This window comes from Nannospalax galili, unplaced genomic scaffold (assembly GCF_000622305.1).
Source record: "Nannospalax galili isolate Female #2095 unplaced genomic scaffold, S.galili_v1.0 scaffold385, whole genome shotgun sequence".
Taxonomy (NCBI): domain Eukaryota; kingdom Metazoa; phylum Chordata; class Mammalia; order Rodentia; family Spalacidae; genus Nannospalax; species Nannospalax galili.
In genome coordinates, this window is record NW_008354956.1 from 1,126,911 (window position 1) to 1,151,637 (window position 24,727).

General features: G+C 51.3%; 1 protein-coding gene across 2 annotated transcripts in view; it reads left to right on the forward strand.

Moving 5' to 3' along the window:
* Positions 1 to 2,963: 2,963 nt before the first annotated feature.
* Nectin2 (nectin cell adhesion molecule 2) overlaps positions 2,964 to 24,727 on the forward strand; it is a 40,235-nt gene continuing 18,471 nt past the window's right edge. For both annotated transcript variants that reach the window (XM_008851997.3, XM_008851998.3), the window contains exons 1-5: positions 2,964 to 3,260; positions 14,800 to 15,165; positions 20,068 to 20,364; positions 23,134 to 23,251; positions 24,100 to 24,248. In XM_008851997.3, coding sequence (XP_008850219.1) covers positions 3,173 to 3,260; positions 14,800 to 15,165; positions 20,068 to 20,364; positions 23,134 to 23,251; positions 24,100 to 24,248 — 1,018 coding nt within the window. In that variant the 5' untranslated portion in view covers positions 2,964 to 3,172. The remainder of the gene's footprint in view (positions 3,261 to 14,799; positions 15,166 to 20,067; positions 20,365 to 23,133; positions 23,252 to 24,099; positions 24,249 to 24,727) is intronic.

Genomic DNA, 24,727 nt, shown 5'->3' on the forward strand with positions numbered 1-24,727 from the left:
CAATCCTGAGTGCTTTATAAAACCAGGCATGGTGGTACATCCCTGTAATCCTAGCATTTGGTCATTCTCAGCTACATACTGAGTTGGAGGCCAGCCTGGGCTACATGAGACTCTGTCTTAAAAAAAGAAAAAAAAAAAAGAAAAAAAAGAGATGGCTCAGCACTTAAAGCACTTGTTGTTCTTCCAGAGGACCCAGGTTTGGATCCCAATACCCACATGGTAGCTAGCAACCATCTGTAACTCCAGTTCCAGGAGTTCCAACGTCCTCTTCTCATATCCTTGGGCATTGCACGAAAGAGTGCACTTACATACACGCAAGCAAAACATCATGTACATAAAATAAAAATAAGTAAGTCAAAACTGGGTGTGAGGATGCTGCCCTTAATCCCAGCACTCTGGAGTCAGAGGCCAGCAATAAATAGAGGCTGGAGAGATGGCTCAGAGGTTAAGAACACTGGCTGCTCTTGCAGAGGAGTTAGGTTTGGTTCCTAGCACTCACATGGCAGCTGACAACCATCTGACACTCCAATTCCAGAGGATCTGACACCCTCTTCTGACCTCTGAAAGCATTGCAAGAACTGGGTGCACTTACATACATGTAGGCAATACAGTCATACACATTAAATAGAAATAATAAATAAGGGCTGGATGCTGGGTATGGTGGCACACACCTTTAATTCCAGCAGAGGCAAGTGGATCTCTGTGAGTTCAAGGCCAACCTGGTCTATATAGTGAGTTCCAGGCCAGCTGGGACTACAGGGAGACCCTGTCTCAAAAAGACAAAAATAAGGGGCTGGAGAGGTGAGATGGCTCAGCAGTTAAGAGCACTGACTGCTCTTGCAGAGGACCGGGGTTCAATTCCCAGCACCCACATGGTGGCTAACAACCATTCATAACTCCAGTCCTGGGGGAATCCAACGCCTTCTTCTGACCTCCACAGGCATTGCACGACATGAGTGTACTTACACATATGCAGGCAATACACTCATTCACATAAAAATAATAAAATATTTTTTAAAAGACAAAAATAAATAAACAAACAAACAAATAAATAAATAAATGGCTGGAGAGATGGCTCTGTGCTTAACAGTCCTGCTGCTCTTGCAGAGGACCCGAGTTTCAATCCCCAGCACCCACGTGGTGGCTAACATCCATAACTCCAGTACCAGGGGATCTGATATGCCCTCTTCTGACCTCCATGGGCATTGCATGACACCAGTGCACTTACATACATGCAAGTAATACACTCATATACATAAACTAAAAATAATATATATTTTAAAATAATAAATAATTTTTAAAAATCAATAAAATAAATCAGATAAAAAGAAAAGTATTAGTAAACTTCATGTATAGTGACTCATGCCTGTAATCCAGGTACTCTAGAGGCTAAATAAAGCAGGAGGATCAGGAGTTCAAGGTCATCAGCTACCAGGGAAACAGGGAGTTCCAAGCCAACCTGGGCTACATGAGACTCTAGTTCATAAAACAAAAACAGGGCCAGTGGGATGGCTCAGCAGATTAAAGGCACTTGCCACGAAGCCAGATCACCTTAGTTGTCTCCCCAGAATCCACATGGTGGAAGAAAAGTGACTCTTGCAAGTGGTCCTATCGCCCACAAGCAAGTCCATGTCCATGGGGCGCAGGCCAGAGCACAACTAACAGTTAAATAAGTGGTATTATTAACAAGACTGGAAAGTAGGTCAGATCATAGCCAGCCTCCATTCCCTGGGACCTTGCCATCTGGAAAAGGGAATCCAGGTGTGCAGCACGTGGGAGGAGGGTGCCCAGCTTAGCCCAGGTGTCTCTCTTGGAAGAAACCCCCAAGTTCAGGGCTCCAGCAGACCAGCTAGGCACCTCCTCCTCGGGGACAGTAGGGGGCTGGGATTCCCGGGTCCCCTCCCTCTGCCTTCCTTTCCCCTCCCTCACCTTGCTAAGTGGACAGTCTCACCAGGAATGTGAAGAGGCTGGTGGGGGTGGGGAGGAGAGACAAAGGGACCAAGTCAGAGCGAGGCACAAAGACCAGAGGAGGCTGCTGAGATAAACTGGGACAAGGATGCCGGGAGGGCCTGGCAGGGTCCGGAGGCCGGACTCTAGTCCAGCCCCACCCAGAGGGGTTGAGAGCACCGAGGCCGGTCTGTACTGCTCCCTAGCGGGAGGCTGCAGTATGGAAAAAAAAAAAAAAAAAGGACGTGGAGGCAGAGTGGGAGGGACAGAAGCATGGAGTGACACCGAGAAACACGGAGAGACGAAGACACAGAGAGTGACAGGGACGTGGAGATGCAGAGGCACAGACGCACAGAATCAACGCACTGCAAACGGGATACGGGGACCAAGTGACACAGGCACAGCACATTGACAAAGAGAGACCAGAAACAGAACGAAAAACACAGGGACGGACAGTGAGACCCAAAGATGGAGAGACAGAGACACAGGAGAGAATGGATACATCGAGAAAGGATGCGGCCACACCAGGATCTGGGGCAGAAGGTCCACTGAGAGGACCACAAGAGGGAACAAGAGATCTGGGAGAAAGGGGCGTGGCTCCGGCGAGGGGCGGGGCCTCTGGAGGGAAGGGCCTATGAGTGCCCACAAGCTCAGGCTACTAGAAGAATTGAGTGGGCGTGGCCTAGGGTAAAGGGGCGTGGCTTCAGCAGGTCGCGGCCGGCCGGAAGTTCCGAAGGGGGGCGTGGTAGCATCTCAGTGAAACCGCCAGCAGAGGGAGCAGTCGTCCTTCCTAGGCCTCGCAGAGGGAGCGTGGCTCGATGCCAACGGGGGCGTGGTCAGATCGCGAACAGGGGCGGGGCCTATCCCCGGAGCGGCGGGGAGATAGAATCCTGGGGACCGACAGGTGTGGGCAGGGGGAGGGCGGGGTCAGAACGCCTAGAGGGGCGGAGCCTGAGCCGCAGGGAAGGAGGGAGGAGGCAGGGGTGGAGCCTGTGACGTCACTAGCCCCGCCCGCTGGAGCTAAGCGAGGGGCCGGGGGGCGCGGATCCTGAGAGCCCGGCTGGGAAAAGCCGAGACACCGGAACGGAGCCCGGGAGCTGTAAGCGGCGGGAACCGGCCTGGAGCCGGACGCATCAGGCACCGGGTGGTCCTCCCAACCGATCGCTGCACGCAGAGTGGTCCCTAGGAACCCCCTGCCCGGCCGCAGCCCCTTCCCGGGCCCCCCATGGCCCGGGCCGCAGTCCTCCCGCCGACCAGGTTGCCACCGACGCTGCCTCTGCTGTCCTTGCTGCTGCTGCTGCTCCGGGAAACAGGTGAAAACCCGCGGCTGCAACCCCCTCCCAGAGGAGGGAGCCGGGCATCTTCCCCCACCACGCTCCCCTTTCCAGGCTGGCCCTAACCGACCCAGAGAGCCCCCCAACATATCCCATTCCCAGCTCCCCCTTCTAGGCTGGCTTTAACCGATCCAGATACCCCTCTAACACACCCTCCTGCCTCTGTGAGTCCCCGAAACCCTCCTCTGCATCCTTCGCATACGCTCAATCCCAGGTGCCCATCCTACCTCGGCTTCTCTGTCCCCCTCCACCTTCCTCAGGGTGGAAGGGGTTAATCCTCCCCATCCTGCTCTGATCACTTATCCCGGATCTGGATTTCCGTCTCTGTTCCCCCTCCTCAGGAATGTGGGGAATGCCCCCCCACACTCTCTAGGAGGTTCGTGTTGGTTAGGAGAGACAATCCCCCCCCCCTTTTTTTCCCTTCTTGCTGGATTGGGCGTCTGAGGCCCACTGAGAATTGGGCGCGAGGGGACGGACAGTCCAGGTTCTCAAGTGGGGTGGAGAGCTCGGACTTTGGGGGGGTCTTTGCTGGACCAAGGATGAGAGTTGGGGTACCCTGGGGGGAAGGGTCTGAATCGGGGGCCCCAGCCTCAGGCCTCAGGGAGTTTACAGGCAGCTGACCACTGGGTTCTAGAAAAATTAAGAACTGGGGTTCTGCCTTCAGGAGCTCAGAAGAAATGAATGCTGGATGTGAACCCTAGTTGGGGGGTAGGGTCAATAAAAAGGGAACTCAAACTTGTGGGTTCTGGGTTTCACGGTGGGCAGCTCTGCCCACCGGGGACCAGAAGCCCGGTCGGTTCGGCTTCGGATTTCATTATAGGCAAAGGAATTTAATGGCCAGGAGACTCTGACCTTTGGCCCCCAGGGCAGAAAACGCCGCCTGAAGTTAGGGACTCTGTCGGTTGTGCCCCTGGTAGAGTCAGAGGCTGGGACCCAGAGGCGTGGAGCCCACCACCTCCTTTCCTGGTGTTTCTGGAGAGGCGAAGGCCCTGGGGAAGTTTTCCGGGTATCGCTTTCACCCAGTTGGGGAGGGGAGGGGCGGGGCAGAGTGCTCCCGACTCCCGACTCCCGGTTTCGGCGCCTTATCTTTCCTCTAGTCAAGCCTTTGTCCTCGAACCTCTACGAGAGGTAAATGGGAGGAGCCTCCTTGCTAATGGGCACATCCCTCTCCACCCTCCTCCCGACTCCTAAAGGGGCGAGGTCCCCAGGGAAAGGAAAGGCTGGGAGGAAACAGGTGTGCTAGCACTGGCCCCGCCCCTCGCAGGTGACCCGGCTGTTTATTTCTAGCCACAAACTATGGGATGATGGACTTTCTGTGGGGTTTGCCCAGAAAGGGGTGCAGGAGAATTTTTTGAGGAGAATGCCTATTGCACATTTTTTTACTGCGATATCTCTTGCGAGGTCATCAGCTTTGACCTCCCTCTTCCAACACCTCCCCCAACCTCTGTCCCTTTTCTATGTCAGCTATTGATGAAGTCAGAACCTGCCACCTCAGAGCTGAATTCTCAGAACCCAGACCTGGAACCAAGCTTTGACTTGGTGCATGATCTCACAAAATGTTCCAGATAACCCCAAAGCAAATCTTGTTCCCATTTGCATCCTGTAAAGGAGGAAACAGAAAATGGCAAACCACTTTCCCAAAGCCCTACTCTGTCCCCAGGAGGCTAGACTCCAGAGCCCAGCTTTTGAAAGTCAGCAAATCGGAGTCCCGGCTGGGCGAGCTCCCAAAAGTGCTCCCTGCTTCCTAAAGCTGAGGGACTCTTCCCTTCCCTTCAGGGCCAGGGCAGGGTTCTGAGGTCCTGCCCCCGCCCCATCTCTCTCCTCCCATACCTCTCCCCTCTCCTTTATGGCTCTCCTTTCCCTTTCCCCTCACTTTCCCTCTCCTTTCCTGGCTCTCCCCCACTCCCATCTCCCTTTTACCCCCTTCTCCCCCTCTCACCTCCCTTCCCTCTTCACTTTCCCTCTCTTTTCTTGAATCTCTCCCCCCCAAAATCTCCCCTCTCCTCTTTACTCCTCTCACCTCCCTTTCCTCTTCCCACTTTCTTCTCCTTTCCTAGCTTAAGCTCATTCTCTCTCTCTCCTCCCTTCTCCCTCTCCTCCCTCCCCCTCCCCTCCTTTCTCTCTTCCCTCACCTTCCTCTCTTCCTATCTTCACCTCTCTTCTCTTTCTGAACTCCATTTCTCTTCCCTTCCCCCCTTCTTTTTCCCCCATTCCCTGTCCCCAAGCTCTAGCTCCTCAGCCACCTCCTCCCTAGCCTCCTCAGGGAATGGGGGGTGCACCACCTGGACCTCATGCTTGATCCCTCCCCCCCAACTACTCCCCAGCTCCTCCCCAGCTCTCTCTTCTCATCCCTGTCAGCAAGGCAGCCCCATGCAGCGGTGGGGGAGGGGAGGAGAGAGAACTGCAGGCCTGGCTGTCTCTTCTTGTTAAGGACGAGGGACTGAGCAGAGGAGAATTGGAGGAACAGGGACAGGATAGATGCAGGGATGGGGACCCGAGCCAAGAGAGGGAGGGTTCAGGGAATCGGACCCACAGAACCCGACAGAGCTGCAAGGGTTGCAGGAAGACTCCAGAGAGTGGCAGGGCATGGAGGGTGGCCAGAGGTGGACAGGGACACCAGAGGGGCAGAGCACAGAAAGGTTTGAGAACAGGCAGGAAGACAAGAAGATCCCAGTGGAGGGCACATGGAGATCCTGTAACTCAGGGAGGACAGGATACAGACTGGCCTCAAGGCCAGCAGAGTGTAAGGGACATGGGAGTGGTAGACATGGAAGGACAGGGAGTTGACAGGGAGTCTTGCACAAGGGTCAGCTCCCCCGCCCCTGCCTGGGATACTGTTACATTTTTAATGTCCCAGCCATGCTGGGAAATGGGGCAGGAGGAGGAGGAGAGGGATGGGGGGGGCCCAGGCAGGGAGAAATTGTGTAGAGATGTGAAGAGGTATGAGTGCTAGAGATACAGGGACAGGGGTCCCCAGGCTCACAGGAACAGGAACTCTAAGGCTGGCGTGGTGGCACACACCTGTCACCCCAATACTCTCAGAAGGCTGAGGCAGGAGGATTTGGGTGGAGTTCAAGGCCAGGCCGGGCTACATTGGAAGACCCTGTCTCAAAAACAAAACCCAGAAATTAGCCGGGCATGGTAGCAGATGCCTTTAATCTCAGCACTTGGGAGGCAGAGGCAGGTGGATCTCTGTGAGAAGCCAGTCTGGTCTATATAGCCAGTTACAGGCCAGTTTGGGCTATGGGGAGACCCTGTCTGAGCAAACAAAACGAGAGAGAGAGAGAGAGAGAGAGAGGAGATAAATGTTAAATCCCTGAGAGGTATAGACCACATCCCCAGGAGTTAGCCACAGAGATTCTATATTGGAGACCCAGGCCGAAGAAAAGAGCGAGACATAGCCACACGGGGAAGGAGAGCACAAAGAGGAAGACTGGTGGGGGAGGGGGCAGATACTGTGGCTACTGAAAATGTTTAACAGTCTTTCTGTTGTGATAGTGCTAGGGATCAAACCCACTGCCCCACTCACACAGGGCAAGCACTGCACGCTACCACTGGGCCATGCCTCCACTCCAAGACCCTTTTAGAGTTGCAGCCATGGAACTTTCTGGCATTAAGCTATGGGCTTTCAATGGGTGGATTGTTGGGTAGGGGGTAGATATCTCAGAAAAGCTGAAGGTGTTGGATGTGGTGGCGCATGCCTTTGATCCCAACACTGGGGAGGCAGAGGCAGACTGATCTCTATGAGTTCAAGGCCAACCAGGTTTACCTAGTGAGTTCCAGGACAGCTGGGGCTACAGGGAGACCCTGCCTCAAAAAAAAAAAAAAAAAGAAAAGAAAAGTTGAAGGGGAAGGAGAGAGAGAGAGAGAGAAAGGTGCTGAAATTGGGGTTCAATTGGTAGAATGCCTACATAGCATGCATGAATCCATGGGTTCCATCCCCAACACCTCATAAACCAGGCACTGCTGTTCATGACTATCATTCCAGCACCCAGGAGGTGGAGGCCAAAGCATCAGAAGTTCAAGGTCATCCTTGGCTACATAGTGAATTTGAGGCCAGCCTGAGCTACTTTGAGACCTCTCAAAAATAAAACCAAGCAAAAAAGCTAGGGTCGTGGCTCAGTTGATAGAGCATGCTTATGTAGCATGTGCAGAGCCCTGGGTTCCATCCCCAGCACCTCGTAAAGTAGGCATGTGGCATATGCCTGTAATCCCAGCAAATGGGAGGTGGAGACAGGAGGATTATAAATTCAAGGTCATCCTCCTCAGCTACATATGAGTTCGAGGCCAGCCTGGGCTATATGAGACACTGTCTTAAAAAAAATTTTTTTTTCCACCAAAAAACATCCCAATCCTGGGGCTGGAGAGATGGCTCAGGGGGTTAAGAGCACTGACTGTTCTTACAGAGCACCTGGGTTCGATTCCCAGCACCCCACATGGTAGCTGCGAACTGTCCTTAACTCCAGTTCCAGGAGAATCCGAAACCCTCTTCTGACCTCCGAGGCATTGCACGACACGGGTATACTCACATACATGCAGGCAATACACTCATACACATAAAATAAAAATAATAAAGAAAATATAAAATAAAAAAAAAAAAATCCCAATCCCAGAGTGGAGGCACAAGCCTTTAAACCCAGCACTCAGGCCGGCAGATCTCTGTGAGTTTGAGGCCAGCCTGGTTTACATAGTGAGTTCCAGGTTCCAGGTCAGCCAGGGTTACTTAGGGTGCAATGCCCGCAGAGGTCAGAAGAGGCTGTCGGATCCCCTGGGACTGGAGTTACGGATAGTTGTTAGCTGCCATGTGGGTGCTGGGATTTGAGCCTGGGTCTTCTGCAAGAACAACCAGTGTTCTTAACTGCTGAGCCATCTCTCCAGCCCCAAAATTTTTTAAAAATTTAAAAACTTAAAAAAAAAAGGCCGGGGCAGAAGTTTGGGATCCTGGAGAAAGAGATGCCAGGAGGCAGGGACATTAAGAACAAGATGCAAAGATCCTTCCAGGCCCAGACAAAAGACTCTGAGGGAGGTAGAGGGGTAGGGTGAGGAAGACCCCACCAGCAGGGCACAGAGGAGGCCAGAGTCTCCTCCGACACATAACGAGGTGTCAGTGTGTAGATTCCTGGCACAGGATACCAGAGGAATCCATCCCAGGGCCCTGCCAGGAAGAACCTTCTAGAACTTCATCTTGATGTCTGTGGGCAGAGCCCCTGAAACAGGGGAAGGCAATACCACAGAGGAGCCAGAGGGGCCTCATGCAGCCCCTGAGTGATGAACCCCACAGAAAAGTCCAGACAGGCCCATAGCCTCAGCTGCTGCTGCTCACCCCTTACCGGATGTCCTCTGTGAGGGTGGGAACGATGATTAATGTAATTAATTAATTAACCAGGTGGCTGAGGCAGCAGCTGAGGCCAGTGCTCAAAGCACTCAGGTCTCTGCTCCTGTCCTGCCCCACCCTGTTGGGGGGGGGCACCTTACACTGTGCTTTATAGGTGTGCAGGGACCAGGTCCAGCCCTAAGGAGCCAGCCAGGCAGGAATCCAGGAGCCAGGCCCCATCCCTCCTCCCTTACACCCAGAGGTCCAGACCCCAGTCCTCCTCTGTCACACCCAGAGGTCTAGACCCCAGCCCTCCTCCCTCTGACACAAGGATCTAAACCCAAGTCCTCCTCCCTCAGACCCAGGGGTCCAGACCCCAGCCCTCCTTCCTCTGACCTAGGGATCCAGACCCAAGCCCTTTTCTCTCAGACTTCTGAGACCCTAGCTCCACCGCCTCTGTCTCTGTTCCTATGCTCTCCCCAGGCCCTCTGTATGTCTGAGGCAGTCCAAATTCTGCCTTGTAGGAAGCTTGCTGGCCCAGTCCTCCGGGAAAGGAAGTGTGTTTGAGGACCCAGCTGACACCTCTATAAAGCTGTCACCAGTCAGTCCTGCTAAGGGAAGCCAGTGCTCTCAGGGGCCATTCTGGGCCACTCTGGGGTGTGATGTTGGCTGTGTTCCCAAAAGGCCATGACACCATCACCCTGCCATGCAGCCTGCTGCATCAGGGCAGGCATCCTCCTGGCTTCATGTCCCCTGCCTCCTCACCTGACACATACAACCCCTATGTCTCCAGTCCCAGCCAGTCTGACTGTCCCTGTCCTCCCCAAACCCAGTCTGGAAAGCCCATTCATACTCAACCCAGATCCAGAAGCTGTTTTTTTTCATTTTAATGGATCTTTCTGAACTTTACACCTTGTTCCTCCCTCTGGTTACAAATCCCTATGGCTCCCCAGTGCCCTCAGAGAAAAGCTCACTTTGCTTCAACCTCTGCTTGTGTGACCTAGGACAGTTTCTTGTCTTTGTTGTTTTGTGAGATGGGGTCTCACTGTATATGTAGCACAGGCTATCCTGGAATTCATTTCGTATGTAGTCCAGGCCGTTCCTGCCATAGCCTCCCCAGTGTTGGGATTATAGGTATGTACCACCATCTAGACTTTTTATTTTTTGTTTGTTTGTTTGTTTGAGACAGGGTCTCCCTGTAGTCCTAGCTGGCTATGTAGACCAGGCTGACCACACTCTCAGAGAGATCAACCTGCCTCTGTCTTCTGAGTGCTGAGATTAAAGACTTGTGTACACACCTGGCTAGTCTATCACCTTCTTGACTTCCCCATCCATCTTCGTTCATTCAGCACATTTATGGAGCGCCTTTACTGTACCAGGCACAGGTCTAGGCTCTGCGATACAGCAGAGAACAAAACAAAGACCTCTATTCCCTGGTGCTGGACAGGTGTGGCTCTGTACAACAGATGATAATCAGTGCTCTGGGGGAACAAGTTATGAGGAGTTCTTGTTATCAGTATGGGAATCACAAATGCCTCACTAGTGAGGGAAGGGAGTCGTGCTGAGTAGCAGGCAGGAAGAATAGTCTGTGCAAAGGCCCTGAGGTCTTTGTGTTTCAGGGTCAGCAGGGAGGGAGGGTGCAAGGAAAGTAGATTATCTTTGTTCTGAGTGAGAAGGAAGCTGCTGAAGGCTCTGAGCATTGGAGGGCCACTACCTGCCATAGTTTCCCTTGGGCTGTCCATGAGACAGATCCTGAGAAGCAGATACATGGGAGAAGCAGGGAGTGCTGGTGGGGTAAGCCAGAGTGGGGACCTGGAGGGATCACACATAGTCTGATTGCGATAAATTTCAAAGATGGAGGCTGCAAGACTTCCAGATGGGTTTTACATGGAGGAAGAAAGAAAAAGATATCAGGCTAGGCGTGGTGGCACCTGCCTAAGCCCAGCACTCGGGAGGCAGAGGCAGGGGGATCTCTGGGAGCTTGCTGCCAGCCTGTTCTACATAACGAGTTCTAGCTGGTGCTACAGGGGACCCTGTCTCAAAAAGACCAAAAAAAAGAAAAGAAAGAGAAAAGAAAAGGACATCAGGCTGACCCCCTCAAGACTTCCATCTTTAACCCTGTACTAAGGCTTCAGAAAGGCCTTAAAAATGGACTGCTTATGTAGGCCGGGCATGGTGGCACACATCTTTAACCCCAGCACTCGGGAGGCAGAGGCAGGGGGATCTCTGTGAGTTCAAGGCCAGCCTGGTCTACATAGTGAGTTCCAGGACAGCTGGGGCTACAGGGAGACCCTGTCTCAAAAAGACAAAGAAAAAAAAAATTAAAAAACAAAACAAAGACTACACAACTAGAACTTATACTAAGGTCTTAAGACAGTAAGCTTTTCTTTTTGGGGGGAAGGGCTCTTTTAAAACAGGATCTCCTGTAGTCCTCAGCTGGCCTAGAACTCAATATGTAGACCAAGCTGGCACAGGGATCCACCTGCCTCCTGAGTGCCGGGATTAAATGCCATCATGCACGGCAAGACAGTAAGATTTTTAAAAATATTTTTATTATTTTTATTTTATGTGTATGAGTGTATTACCTGCATGTCTGTAAGTGTACCCATGTCATACAATGCCCACAGAGGTTAGAAGAGGGTATTGGATCCCCTGGAATGGGAATTACAGATGGTTGTTAGCCACCATGTGGGTGCTGGGAATTGAACTCGGATCGTCTGCAAGAGCAGACAGTACTCTTAACTGCTGAGCCATCTCTCCAGCCCTGGCAGTAAGATTTTTATTAGTTATGTGTTTTTCATTTATTTATTTGAGACAGGCTCTCCTATGTAGCACAGGTTGGCCTAAAATTCACTGTATAGCTGAGGCTGGCTTCAATCAGATTCATGGTCCTTAGGCCTCAGCCTAAGCTGTGTTTACAAATGAAGGCCACCATGCCTAGCTCACTGACACTTTTTTTTTAAATTTTATTTATTTATTTAGTGGGGGGGGAGGCATGTGTGCCACAGACCTTGTGTGGAGATCAGAGAACCACTTGTGAGAATCAGTTCTCTCCTTCCACCATGTAGGATCTGGGGATTGAACTCAAGTCATCAGGCTAGGCAGCAAGCCCCTTTACCCTCTGAACCATCTCACTGGCTCCTCACTGACACATTTTCAAGTCCATTAGGCATCTGTAATTTGTTTTTGCCCAGCTCCTCAATTCTACTTCTGTACCTTGGTTTCAGTAACATCTTTTTTTAAAAAAATATGTTTTATGATTTTTATTTTATTTTATGGGTATGAGTGTATTACCAGCATGTATGTAAGTGCGCCCATTTGTGCAGTGGCAGAGGAGGTCAGAAGAGAGCATTAGATCCCCTGGAACTGGAGTTACAGGTGGTTGTCAGCTACCATGTGGGTGCTGGGAACTGAACTCAGGTCCTCTGCAAGAGCAGCCAGTGCTCTTAACCACTGAGCCCTCTGCAGCCCCTCAGTCACATCTTTAAGGGAAGAAAGCTCCTGCCACAGGTTGCTGTAGTTCACATTTGCAATGACCTATAGGGAGGCTGAGGCAGGAAGATTGACATGTACTCAAGGTCAGCTGGAGCTAACTAGGGAGACACTGCCTAAATACACAAAATAAAACCTCTGCCTGAGCTGAAAGCAAAAGTAGACCCTGCTGGATGTGGCCCGCAGGGACAGGCACTGACCTTGTGACCCTATCTGCAAAGGGCATCAGAGAGATCTTTTACAGGACTTGTCCCCAGGGACCCCGTGGAGTGGCTTAAATGCCTCCATTTTACACATGGAAGAACTTGGACTTGAAAAGGTCACCCAGCCTGCAAGTGACAGAACCAGCAGTAAGTCCATATCCATCTGTGACACAGCTGTTTTCTAGTGTCCCCCCTCAATCCCTGCATGGAACACTGGGCCTCCAACATGCTAGACTGGGGCTCTACCACTGAGCCATGCTCCCAGCAGCCCCTCACTGGGGGCTTCTAGGCAGGTCTCTATCACTGAGCCACGCCCTCAGCCCCTCACTGGGGATTCTAGGTAGAGGCTCTACCACTGAACTGTCCCCTCTATGGCTGACATTGATTTGGGCCTGTAGATAATGAAGCCCTTTGCTTAAATTGGTGCACTGGGTTTAACTGGTGAGGTGTATGTGGAGATGGTATGACTCTCTAAAGCCTTCCCTGGTGGCCCCTTACCCACTGTCCCTGTCTGTCTGAGGGACTCTGTTCTGCCTGCTTCTCTCATTAGAAGCACTTGTTAGTGTGCTCTGGGTTTTTTTTGTGTGAGGCCAGGACAGCACATACTCACTCACATTTGCACTTCACAGAGACCTGAAAGAGACAAGTCATGGATTCTTGGGCTTGCCTCACTGCAGGGCTGAGTCGAGGGCCACTTGTAATTATCCTGATCTTGGTGTTTATGTGCCAAGCACTGATCTTGAGTTTCCTGTAGCCCTGTGCTAAGTGTTCAAACATTCCTTAGCCCTTGTAACATCCCTAGGGGTGGGCACTATTATTATATCCTTATTATGCAGCTGGGAAACTGAGGCCCGGAGATGGTAAGAGCCAGGATTCAAACCCACATTATTTGCCCCAGGTCCCACAGCTGAGACACAGTCTCAGCTTGTTCTGTGTTTGTTAAAAGTAGGAAAACACTGGTCTACATAGTGAGTTCCAGGGAGACCCTGTCTCAAAAAGACCAAACAAACAAAACCCAAAACCAAAGAAGTGGGCAAACAGAGATCTAGAGAGATGGCTTAGCTGTTAAGAGCACTTGCTGCTCTCAAGAGGACCAGGGTTCAGTTCCCAGCACCCATGACAGTTGTCCATAACTCCTGTTCCAGGGGATCCGACACCCTTTTCTGGCCTCCTCAGGTATTGCATGCACAAATGCACCTACATGCAGGCAAAACACATACATACAAATCAGTTAATTAATTTAGAGGGAGAGTCTTTTTGAATCAGGGTCTCCCTGTAGCCCTAGCTGGCCTGGCACTCACTATGTAGACCAAGCTGGCCTCAGTCTCATATCCGCCTGGGACTAATTTTTTTAAAAAAGAAGTGGGACAGCAGGAGGAGGAGTATGACGCCCCACCCCCAAGGAGTTGGCAGTTAGTGGTTTTGGGAGAGGGGTGTCATTTTCATCAGTATTGTAACCACCAATAAGTTGTTCATGCTCAGCAAATATCTACCCATCCCCAATTAGACTCAGTGGCTCACAAAACACCAGACATGAGGGTAAGAGGAAGCCTTTGGGGATGAAGGGGTTCAGCAAGAAAGATCGTAATGGGGTTAGAAGTGGCCAAATTCAATTATATAAGTATGGAATTATCAAAGAAAAATAAACCTTAATTTTTTTTTTTTATTAATTATGTGTCTGTGCTTGTTCACGTGGGTACCCACAGACAAGGACAGAGACATTGGGTCTCCTAGAGCTAAAGTTAAGGTGGTTGTGAGCTACCCAACATGGGTGCTGGGAACTGGACTCAGGTCCTCTGGAAGAGTGATACACTCTTAATCTCTGAACCATCTCGCCAGCCCCCCAAAATATTTTTTTAAAGGAGGAGGGCTTAGCCAGACATGATGGTGCACACCTTTAATCCCAACACATAGGAGGCAGAGGCTGGCAGATATCTGGCCAGTCTGATCTACATAGTGAGTTCCAGGCCAGCTGGGGCTATAGTGAGAACTTATCTCAAAAAACAACAAAAAGAGGGCTGGAGAGATGGCTCAGCAGTTAAGAGCACTGGCTGCCCTTGCAGAAGACCTGGGTTCAGTTCCCAGCACCCACATGACAGCTAACAACCATCCTTAACTCCAGTTCTAGGGGATCTGGTGCCTTCTGGCCTCCATGATGGGCATTGCACACACATGGCCCACTTACATACATGCAGACAAAACACAGATACAAGATAAAAATAAACATAAAAAATTTAAAAAGGGAGGTCCTGGAGAGACCCACGTGGCAGTTAACAACTATCCATAACTCCAGTTTCAAGGGGCTCCAATTCCCTCTTCTGGCATCCGTGGGCATTGCATGACATAGGTACACTTACATACATGCAGGCAAAACACTCATACACATAAAATATTTTTAAAAAAGGACAAAAAGAAGCTGATGTGGCGACACACCTATAACCTGGCTCTGTAGTGGCTCTGCCTGTTCTGCAGGTCCCCCACCTGAATGAACCCTTTCCTCTCTCCCCAGGAGCTCAGGATGTGTGGGTACGAGTGCTTCCAGAGGTTCGGGGTCGCCTGGGAGACACCGTGGAGCTGCCATGCCACCTGCTACCACCCACCTCAAATGTGCGCGTCTCTCAGGTGACCTGGCAGCGCCTGGACTCAGCAACTGTGGCCGCCTTCCACCCATCCTTTGGTGTGCAGTTCCCCAACCCTCCCTTCAACAAGGAGAGGCTGTCCTTCGTCAGAGCCACACAGGACACAAACATGGACCTTCGGGATGCCACACTGGCCTTCCGGGGACTGATGGTGGAGGATGAGGGTAACTACACCTGTGAGTTTGCCACGTTTCCCAACGGCACACGCCGGGGTGTGACCTGGCTCAGAGTCATAGGTGAGTGGGAGGCTGTATAGGAGCTCCTTCCTAGACTTATTTCTGTTTCTGCTTCCAGGTTGACTATTTTTAATGTAATAGTAAAGGGTTTTTGTTGTTGTTTGTTTGTTTTGAGATTTGTTTGTTTAAGGCAGAGTCTCACTATGTAGCTCTAGCTGCCTGAAACTCACTATGTAGACCAGGCTGGCTTTGAACTCACAGAGATCCGCCTGCCTCTGCCTGAACTAAAGGTGTGCGCTGCCACACTCAGCTTTTCTTTTCGTTTTATTGAGGCAGGGTCTCATGTACCTCAAACCAGAGGACAGCTTTTGGGAGTCGGTTCTGTCCTACCACCCTGTGGGTCCTGGAGATCAAACTTGGGTCAGGTCGTCAGGCTTGGCAGCAATGTCCTTCACCCAGTTGAGCCATTTCAGACTTACTATGTAACCAAGGATGACCCTGCGCTTTTGATCCTCTTACCTCTGCCTCTAACTCCCAAATGTTGCTATTACAAGTGTGTGCCACCACACCCAGTTTATTTGGTCCTGGGGATGGAACCTAGAACTTTCTGCACACAGTGCAAGCACTCTACCAACTGGGCTACATCCCTATCCCCATATTTCCTAGCTGCTATTTTCTTCCCTCCCTCTCTCCCTCCCTCCCTCCCTTTCTCCCTCCCTCTCTCCCTCTCTCCCTCTCTCCCTCCCTCCCTCCCTTTCTCCCTCCCTCTCTCCCTCTCTCCCTCCCTCCCTCCCTACCTTCCTTGAAAGGAACTTAGATAGCCCAGACTGGCCTTGAACTCAATATATATGGGAGGCTGTCCTTGAACTCTGGATCCTCCCACCTCCACCTTCCAAGTGCTGGGGTGTAAGACTGTTGCCACCATGCCTAGCTTTGACAGGCTAGCTGTGATATGCCTGGGTGCATGCGTGAGAGTGTGTGTGTGTGTGTGTGTGTGTGTGTGTGTGTGTGTGTGTTTTGAGACAGTGTCTCCCTGTAGCCACAGCTGGCCTTGACCTCACTATGTAGACCAGGCCTGCCTCTACCTCCCAAGTGCTGGGATTGAAGGAATAGGTCACCATACCCAGGGACAAATGCTTATTTACCATCTACTTAGTGCTAAATGATTGTTGTGTCTACCAAGGATACCTCAAATAATGCATTCCTTTTCTTTCTTTCATTTATTTATTTAGAAAAAGTCTCACTATGTAGCCCTGGCTGGCCTGGAACTCACTATGTAGACCAGGCTAGCATCAAACTCACAGAGATAGATCTACCTATTCTGCCTCCTGAGTGCTGGAACTATTGGTGTATGTGCCATCACACCCAGTGTATGCCTTTGGTTTTTGTCCTGAGAAAAAGAGCTATGTAGGTTCTGAGCCACAGAGGGCTGTGACCCGAGCCAGAGGGCTGTGACCTGGTGTGGCTTTTGTGCGCTCCTCCTGGGTGTCAAAGGGTGTCAGCTTCAAGAGAGACCAGGTCAGTTTGGTAGAATTCTAAAAAGCATGGTGGCCCATGCCTTTAATCCCAGCACTTGGGAGGCAGAGGCAGGCAGATCTCTGTGAGTTGAAGGCCAGTCTGGTCTACATAGGGAGTTCCAGGCCAGCTGGGGCTACAGGGAGACCCTGTCTCAAAAAGACAAAAAAAAAAAAATGAGAATTCTAAAAAGTGATTGGCTGCTGGATGGGGGAGTTTGGAGGGGTAGGAGAAGGTCGAGGATGCAGAGGGAGCTGGAAGATTCCTTGGTTCGGCATGAATGACATGTGGGGAGAGGAAGGAGGAAGAATAGAGGTAACAGCATTGTTGTCTGTGGGTTGGGGAAGAAAGAAGCCCAGAAAGAATGCCCAGTCTGCTGGTTCCCACAGGAGGCAACTAGCACAGCCTGTTGGCACAATGGTAGAGATTCCTCACTGAATCTTGAAAAATCCCGAGAGTCACACCTTCCAACCTTCCAGACACCACGTCACCCCATATTGTTTATTTACCCCCTTTTCTGCCCCAGAGAGCCAGAAGCCGCTCTCTACATTCCTGAGTAAATACCTGACACCACCACGGTTGTTCTGTAACTAAACACACAGCTCTTCCTGGGCCTGGTGGGGCCTATCATATCATCTCAGCTACTCGGGAGAATGAAGGAGGCAAGTTCAAGGCTAGCCTGGGCTACAGAAGGAGTTGAAGATTACCAGCCTGGGCAACTTAATGAGACCTTGTCTCAAAGTGAAAATTAAAAAGAGGGTTGAGGATGTAGCTTGATCATCAAGTACTTAACTCAACCAGTGAGTTGTTGGGGACAGGCTCAGCAGTAGAGTATCTGCCTAGCCTGTGCAGTGCCCCAGATTATCAATTTCGGTTCCAGAAGAAAAACTGAAACAAAACAAAAGCAGGACTGGGGATGTGCCTCAGTTAGTAAAGTGCTTGCCTAGGGTCGCACAGAGTCCTGGGTTTGATCCCCAGCACCACATAAAACTGGGCATGATGGCATGTGCCTGCAACCCAACCCTAGCACTTGGAAGGTAGACACAGGGTGATAGAAAGTTTGTGGTCATCCTCAGATAAAAAGTGAATTTGAGGCCAGCCTGATCTACATGAGATACTGTCTCAAAATCAGAAAAAAAAAAAAAAGCAGATCTTTTCACTCCTTGTAAAGGTCTCTGTTGTTGTACAATCATTTGAACAAGAGCACATTCAAGAGCTTTTTCAAGTCAGGAGTGGTGGCACAGGCCTGCTTTCTCAAGTACTCGAGAGGCTGAGTAAGAATCACAAGTTTGAAGCCAGCCTGGGCTGCATAGCCAGACCCTGTCTCAATAAAAGGAAAACTCAATAGTGTGTGCTTTCCTCATGGTATGTACAGTGCCCTAGGAGGTTAGCACAGTGCTTGGGCTAACGGTGAGACCTTGCCGAAAGAGAAAGAAAGGCAGATAGGGAAGGGAACAGAAGGGGGAAGGGAAGAGTGGAGAAATAGGTTGGGAAAGCAGTGCAGTGATGGAGCCAGACACAAAGTCCTGGGTTCCATCAGAGATATAAAAGAGAGGGAGGGAGGAACCAAGGTGGGGATGAGGCAGGGACCACCTGGAACCCTCAGTATAGGGCTGTCCACTCCAGCCAGGCTCCACAGGCAAAAGAAATTCGCCAATGGAAGGCTCTGGAACATCCCTGTGGCTGCAGATGGGCGAGATCACCTGATGGAACCACTTTGTGGTCAGTGGGGAAGGCAGTGGAGGTGGGGGAAGGGGAAAGAGGCAGGGAACACCCCACTGACGGCTACAGATACACATGGATATACACATGTAGGCAGGTCCAGCAGGAAGCTGGAGACGCATGTGTTCCAGCTCCAGGGACAGTGAGCGTGCCTTGCCATCTCCCCATGAGGGATTTCTCTTCCTTCCTAAGATTTTCCATGTTTTCCAGGAGGGTGAGGCGAGGGGCCAAAAACGTTGACCTGCTGGGGCATCCTGTTGCTTTTATTCCAGTTCGGAAGCACAAAACAATGGTGGCCACAGGAAACTAAATAGGACACTTTGGTTTTTTGTTTTGTTTTTTTTTTTCATTTCGGTGTTGGGGGATGGAGCCTAGAGACTACACCATGGTAAACAGGTGCTCTGCAGCTGAGCCATACCTCAGCCCCTCACTCGGGGAGTCTAGACAGGTGCTCTACCACTGAGCCACACCCCAGCCCCTCACTGGGGGATCCTAGGCAGGTGCTCTACCACTGAGCCATACCCCAGCCCCTCACTGGGGGATTCTAGGCAGGTAGGTGCTCTACCACTGAGCCACACCCCAGCCCCTCACTGGGGGATCCTAGGCAGGTGCTCTACCACTGAGCCATACCGCAGCCCCTCACTGGGGGATCCTATGCAGGGGCTCTACCTCTGAGCCTCACTTCAGTCCTGATTCAATTCTATGAAATTCTCTTTTTCACTCCCAGTTTCTTCTAGACTATGGATTCTGTACTGACATTTTATTTTATTCATTGATTTTCGTGGGATGTTTTGTTTTGGAGAGAAAAATCTCATGTATTCCAGGCTGGCTTGAAGCTTGTCCTGTAGCAGAGGCTGTCCTTATAGGCTGTCCTGATTCTCCTGCCCCCACTGCCCCAGCACTGGCATGGCATGTTCCACCGTACTGTACTTATCCGTTGATTTTTTTTTTTTTTGAGGCAGGGTCTCCCTGTAGCCCCAGCTGGCCTAGAGCTGCTATTGAGATCAAGCTGGCTTAGATCTCACAGAGATCCACCTGCCTCTGCCTCCCAAGGGCTGAAACTAAAGGTGTGTGCCACCACACCCAGCTTTATGTTTTTTTTTATATTTTGTTATTTTTATTTTATGTGTATGTATGTATTGCCTACATACATGTATGGGAGTGCACCCATGTTGGGCAATGCCATGGAGGTCAGAAGAAGATTTCATATTCCCCTGGAACTGGAGTTAAGGATGGTTTGTAGCCGCCATGTGGGTGCTGGGAATTGAACCTGGGTCCTCTGCAAGAGCAGCCAGTGCTCTTAACCACTGAGCCATCTCTCCAGCCCCTATTTGTTGATTTTTGAGACAAGGTCTGACTCTGTAGCCCAAGCCTGCCTCAAACTCATCATCATCCTGCCTCAGCCATCCTCATGGTGGGATCACATGTTTGTGCCACCACCCTTGGCCTATGCATCTTTCTGACAGAGCAGAGCCAACATCATTAAAATATCCTGCACAGGATAGGGTTGTGTGTGGCAGACTAGTCACAAGCACTGGGTGTGTCAATTTCTTTGATCTATGCAACAGTCCCATGGGGTGGGGACTTTTGTCTCTCTAAGGAGAGAAAGCAATTGCAAAATGTCTTGCCGAAAGCTATGGGCTGACTAAACAGGTGCTCCTGCTCAGACATTTGTTGAGTGACTGTTGGATAGGAATGACACATCTTCTCTGGTCGTCTCCCCAGCCCAGCCAGAGAATCACGCCGAAGCACAGGAGGTCACAGTTGCCCAGGAGCCTATGCCTGTGGCCCGATGTGTTGCTGAAGGGGGCCGGCCACCTGCCCGAATCACCTGGATCTCATCCCTGGGTGGAGAGGCCAGAGACACCCAGGAATCGGGATTACAGGTTGGCACGGTTACTGTCGTCAGTCGATACACCTTGGTACCTGACAGCCGAGTGGATGGTGTCAAGGTCATGTGCAGAGTGGAACATGAGAGCCTCGAGGAACCAGTCCTGCTGCCTGTGACCCTCTCTGTGCGATGTGAGTGTGCCAGGAAGCATGCCACCCCACCAAGACCGTCCACCAGTGCTGCCCATACTGGCTGTGAATTTTGTGTGCATTGGTTCCCACAAGCCAATTTTGTATGGCCATCCTGCTGTTGTCTGTCCTGTGGTCCTCACGCTGCCCCATCACAGTGTGCACTGGCATCCAGGACTCTCACCCTACAGTCAGGCTCACAAGAGCCCATAGGTTCTTTCCCATACTGCCTCCAACCATGACATGTAGCTAGCGTCAAACCACCCAAGAACACGCAGGGCACCATGTGTAGAGCTGTTCTACCACCTTCCAGAACCTTGTTTTACTTTAAGCAGCTGGCCCCAGCACTGTCTCATCTACCCAGGGACAGCAGGTGACACACTGTTCACTGACTGTCTACACCAGACACCCTGCACACCATCCACACTGCCCACCCCAGCATTGTCTCCACACTTTCCCACACACCATTCACTATTCATTCATTCATTTATGCATTTTGGGAAACAGTTTTATGTAGCCCAGTCTAGCCTCAAACTCCCCATATATCTGGGATGACCAGCTACAGCGTGCAGCACCCCCACGGGGCCACCCTGCCTACCTGCCCAAATCACCTGGATCTCATCCCTGACCATGACTTCCAGATTGGTTTCTTTTTTATTGTAATTATTATTGTTATTGTTGTTATTATATTTGAGACAGGGTCTCACCTTATAGCCCTGGCTGACCTGGAATTCACTATGTAGATCAGGCTTGCCTCGAACTCACCGAGATCCACCTGCCTCAGCCTCCCAAGTACTGGGATTAAGAAGGGCATCTGGCCGGACATGGTGGCGCACACCTTTAATTCCAGCACTTGGGAGGCAGAGGCAGGTGGATCTCACAGAGATCAAGGCCAGCCTGGTCTACATAGTGAGTTCCAGGACAGCTAGGGCCACAGGAGACCCTGTCTCAAAAAGACCAAAAAAAAAAAACCACAACAAAAAAGAGCATCTGCTCTCAGGAGCAGGGGTAGAATATTTGAGACAGTGCCTCCTCAGTGTTGGGATTATAGGCATATACCAGTGCCTCCTCAGTGTTGGGATTATAGGCATATACCAGTGCCTCCTCAGTACTGGGATTATAGGCATATACCAGTGCCGCCTCAATGCTGGGATTATAGGCTTATACCAGTGCCTCCTCAGTGCTGGGATCCTCCTCAGTACTGGGATTATAGGCATATACCAGTGCCTCCTCAGTACTGGGATTATAGGCATATACCAGTGCCTCCTCAGTACTGGGATTATAGGCATATACCAGTGCCTCCTCAGTACTGGGATTATAGGCATATACCAGTGCCTCCTCAGTACTGGGATTATAGGCATATACCAGTGCCTCCTCAGTGCTGGGATTATAGGCATATACCAGTGCCGCCTCAGTGCTGGGATTATAGGCATATACCATCACATCTAGTTTTATGTGTGCCACGGACCCCTGCTCCCCAATGTTGTTCGGCCTCTAGGGACCTTGGGGTTCTCGAGTGCTCTTGATGTGTCCTAGGCTAGGTCCTCCAAAAACTGCCTACAGTGACACCCCTCAGATACCTCCAAGTGCTCTCCTTTATTTTCATGTGATTGATTTTTGTTTGTTTTGAGACAGGGTCACACTATGTAGCCCTGGCTGGCCTGGAACATGCTCTGTATACCAGGCTGAACTCCAACCCACAGAGATCCACCTGCCTCTGCCTTAGAATGCTGGGATCAAAGGTGTGGGCCACCATGCCCAATGACTTCTTTCTTTTTTTTTTTTTGGTCTTTTTGAGACAGGGTCTCCCTGTAGCCCCAGCTGTCCTGGAATTCACTATGTAGACCAGGCTGGCCTTGAACTCACAGAGATCTGCCTGCCTCTGCCTCCCGAGTGCTGGGATTAAAGGCATATGCCACCATGCTCAGCTTCTTTCTATTTTTTTTAAACTTGTTTATTTATTTTTACTTTATGTGTATGAGTGTTTTGCCTGTATGTATGTAAATATACCCGTGTTGTGCTATGCAGTGCCCACAGAGGCCAGAAGAGGGTGTTGGAGCCCCTAGAACCGGAGTTGTAGACAGTTGTTAGCTACCATGTAGGTCCTCTGCAAGAGCAGCCAGAGGCATCCCTCTAGCCCATTTTGTTCATTTTTTTGAGAGAAGGTCTCTGGTAACCCAGGATTATCTTGAACTCTCTATGTATCAAAGATGACCTTGAACTCTTCCCTGTCCTCCCACCTCTACCTCTCCAGTGCTAGAATTATAGACAAGAACCACCACACCCAAACCTAGGAGATATGTGTTTACCACCTAGACTACACACTGTCCCATCTTACCTCTGCAGGATGCCGTGTGCACTCGCTGGCATGACCGAGCCCTCACAGCCTCATCCATACTGGCTCCTGCCATGTTCATCCTAGGAACCACTATGTGAGCCTGGCCATTCTGACTTCCTCTCTGTCCACGTTGGCTGGCTTGACATACCTCTTCCATGTGAATTATTCACATCTCTTACACACATGCATACACACAGGATACCTGTGATGGCTTCCTCATCGTTGCCTGCCATGAACAATAAACCTTCATGTCACAGCTGCCCCCGACGACCTCCTGGTCAGGTCTACTCTGGCTTGAGCATGCACATTGTGGCCTGCTGACCCAAGTTCATTATGACTAATGTACCTCTTGCCACCCAGGGCATTTGGTGGGATTCCTGTGTAGATGTTAATCTGTCGTTCCTACCCCCACCCTGTGGGATTCTCTCTCCCAGATCCACCTGAGGTATCCATCTCTGGCTATGATGACAACTGGTACCTCGGCCGAACTGAGGCCACCCTGACCTGTGACGTGCGCAGCAACCCAGGGCCCACAGGCTACGACTGGAGCACGTGAGTGACAGGACCCAGTGCTGGGAGTGAGGGAGGAGGGCTGGGCCTGGACCCCTCAGTCTGAGGGAGGAGGACTGGGGTCTGAATCCCTGGGTCTAAGAGAGGAGGGCTGGGGTCTGGATCCCTGGATCTGAGGGAGGAGGACTGGGGTGTGATCCCTGGGTCTGAGGGAGGAGGGCTGGGGTCTGGGTCCCTGGGTCTGAGGGAGGAGGACTGGGGTGTGATCCCTGGGTCTGAGGGAGGAGGGCTGGGGTCTGGGTCCCTGGATCTGAGGGAGGAGGACAGGGGTGTGATCCCTGGGTCTGAGGGAAGAGGGCTGGGGTCTGATCCCTGGGTCTGAGGGAAGAGGGCTGGGGTCTGGACTCCTGGGTCTGAGGGAAGAGGGCTGGGGTCTGGACCCCTGGTCTGAGGGAAGAAGGCTAGAGTCTGGACCCCTGGGTCTGAGGGAGGAGGGTTGGGGTCTGGAACCCTGAGTCTGAGGGAGATGGGCTGGTGTCTGGACCTCTGGGTCCAAAAGAAGAGAGTTGGGGTATGGATCCTTGAGTCTGAAGGAGGAAGACTGGGTCCAGAAATCTGGGTCTGAGGGAGGAGGACTGGGTCTGGAGCCCTGGTTCTGAGGGAGGAGGGCTGGGGTCTGGACCCCTGGGTCTGAAGGAAAAGACTAGGCCTGGACACCTAGCTCTGATGGTAGAGGCTGGGGCTAGACTCCTGTGTCTGAACGAAGTTGGCTGACAGTTGGGGTCTTTGGGGTGAGGTGGGTCCCTAGAACTTGCTCCCTGAGGTTTGTCAAACCCAGCCTGTCTCCCCTTGGCCCCTGCTGTTCCGCTCACCTCACCCCACACCCTTAGGACCTCAGGCGTCTTCCCAACCTCCGTGGTGGTCCAGGGCCCTCAACTACTCGTCCACTCCGTGGATCGCCTAGTCAACACCACCTTCATCTGTACAGCGACCAATGCTGTGGGGACAGGCCGCGCTGAACAGGTCATCTTTGTTCGAGGTAAGGTCTTGGTATCCAAGTGTGAAGTTCAGTTGTTTCTCCCTTTGGGACTTGGGTTCACTTGAGGTGTCACTTGTGCTGCTCTGAGAAGAGAGGGAGTCAGACCTGCTTTCCTCTGCATAGATGAGCCTGTGTTTTGACTCACCCTTTTTGGCCTCCAAGTGCAGGCTGGGCCCAACCTGGGGTGATGGGGAAGAAGTGTTTTCAGAGGAGTTAGAAATTGGAGGTTTGCATGGGGTCTTAACAGTCAAGGCATAAGGGGCTGGAGAGATGGCTCAGTGGTTAAGAGTACTTGCTGTTCTTCCATGAGACCTGAATTCAGTTCCCAGCACCCACATCAGGTAGCTCACAACCACCTGTAACTATATCTCCAGGGGATCTGACATCCTCTTCTGGCCTCTGTCAGCCTTTCTACATATTTTCACAGGTGTATGCAGGTGTTAAACACACACACACACACACACACACACACACATATA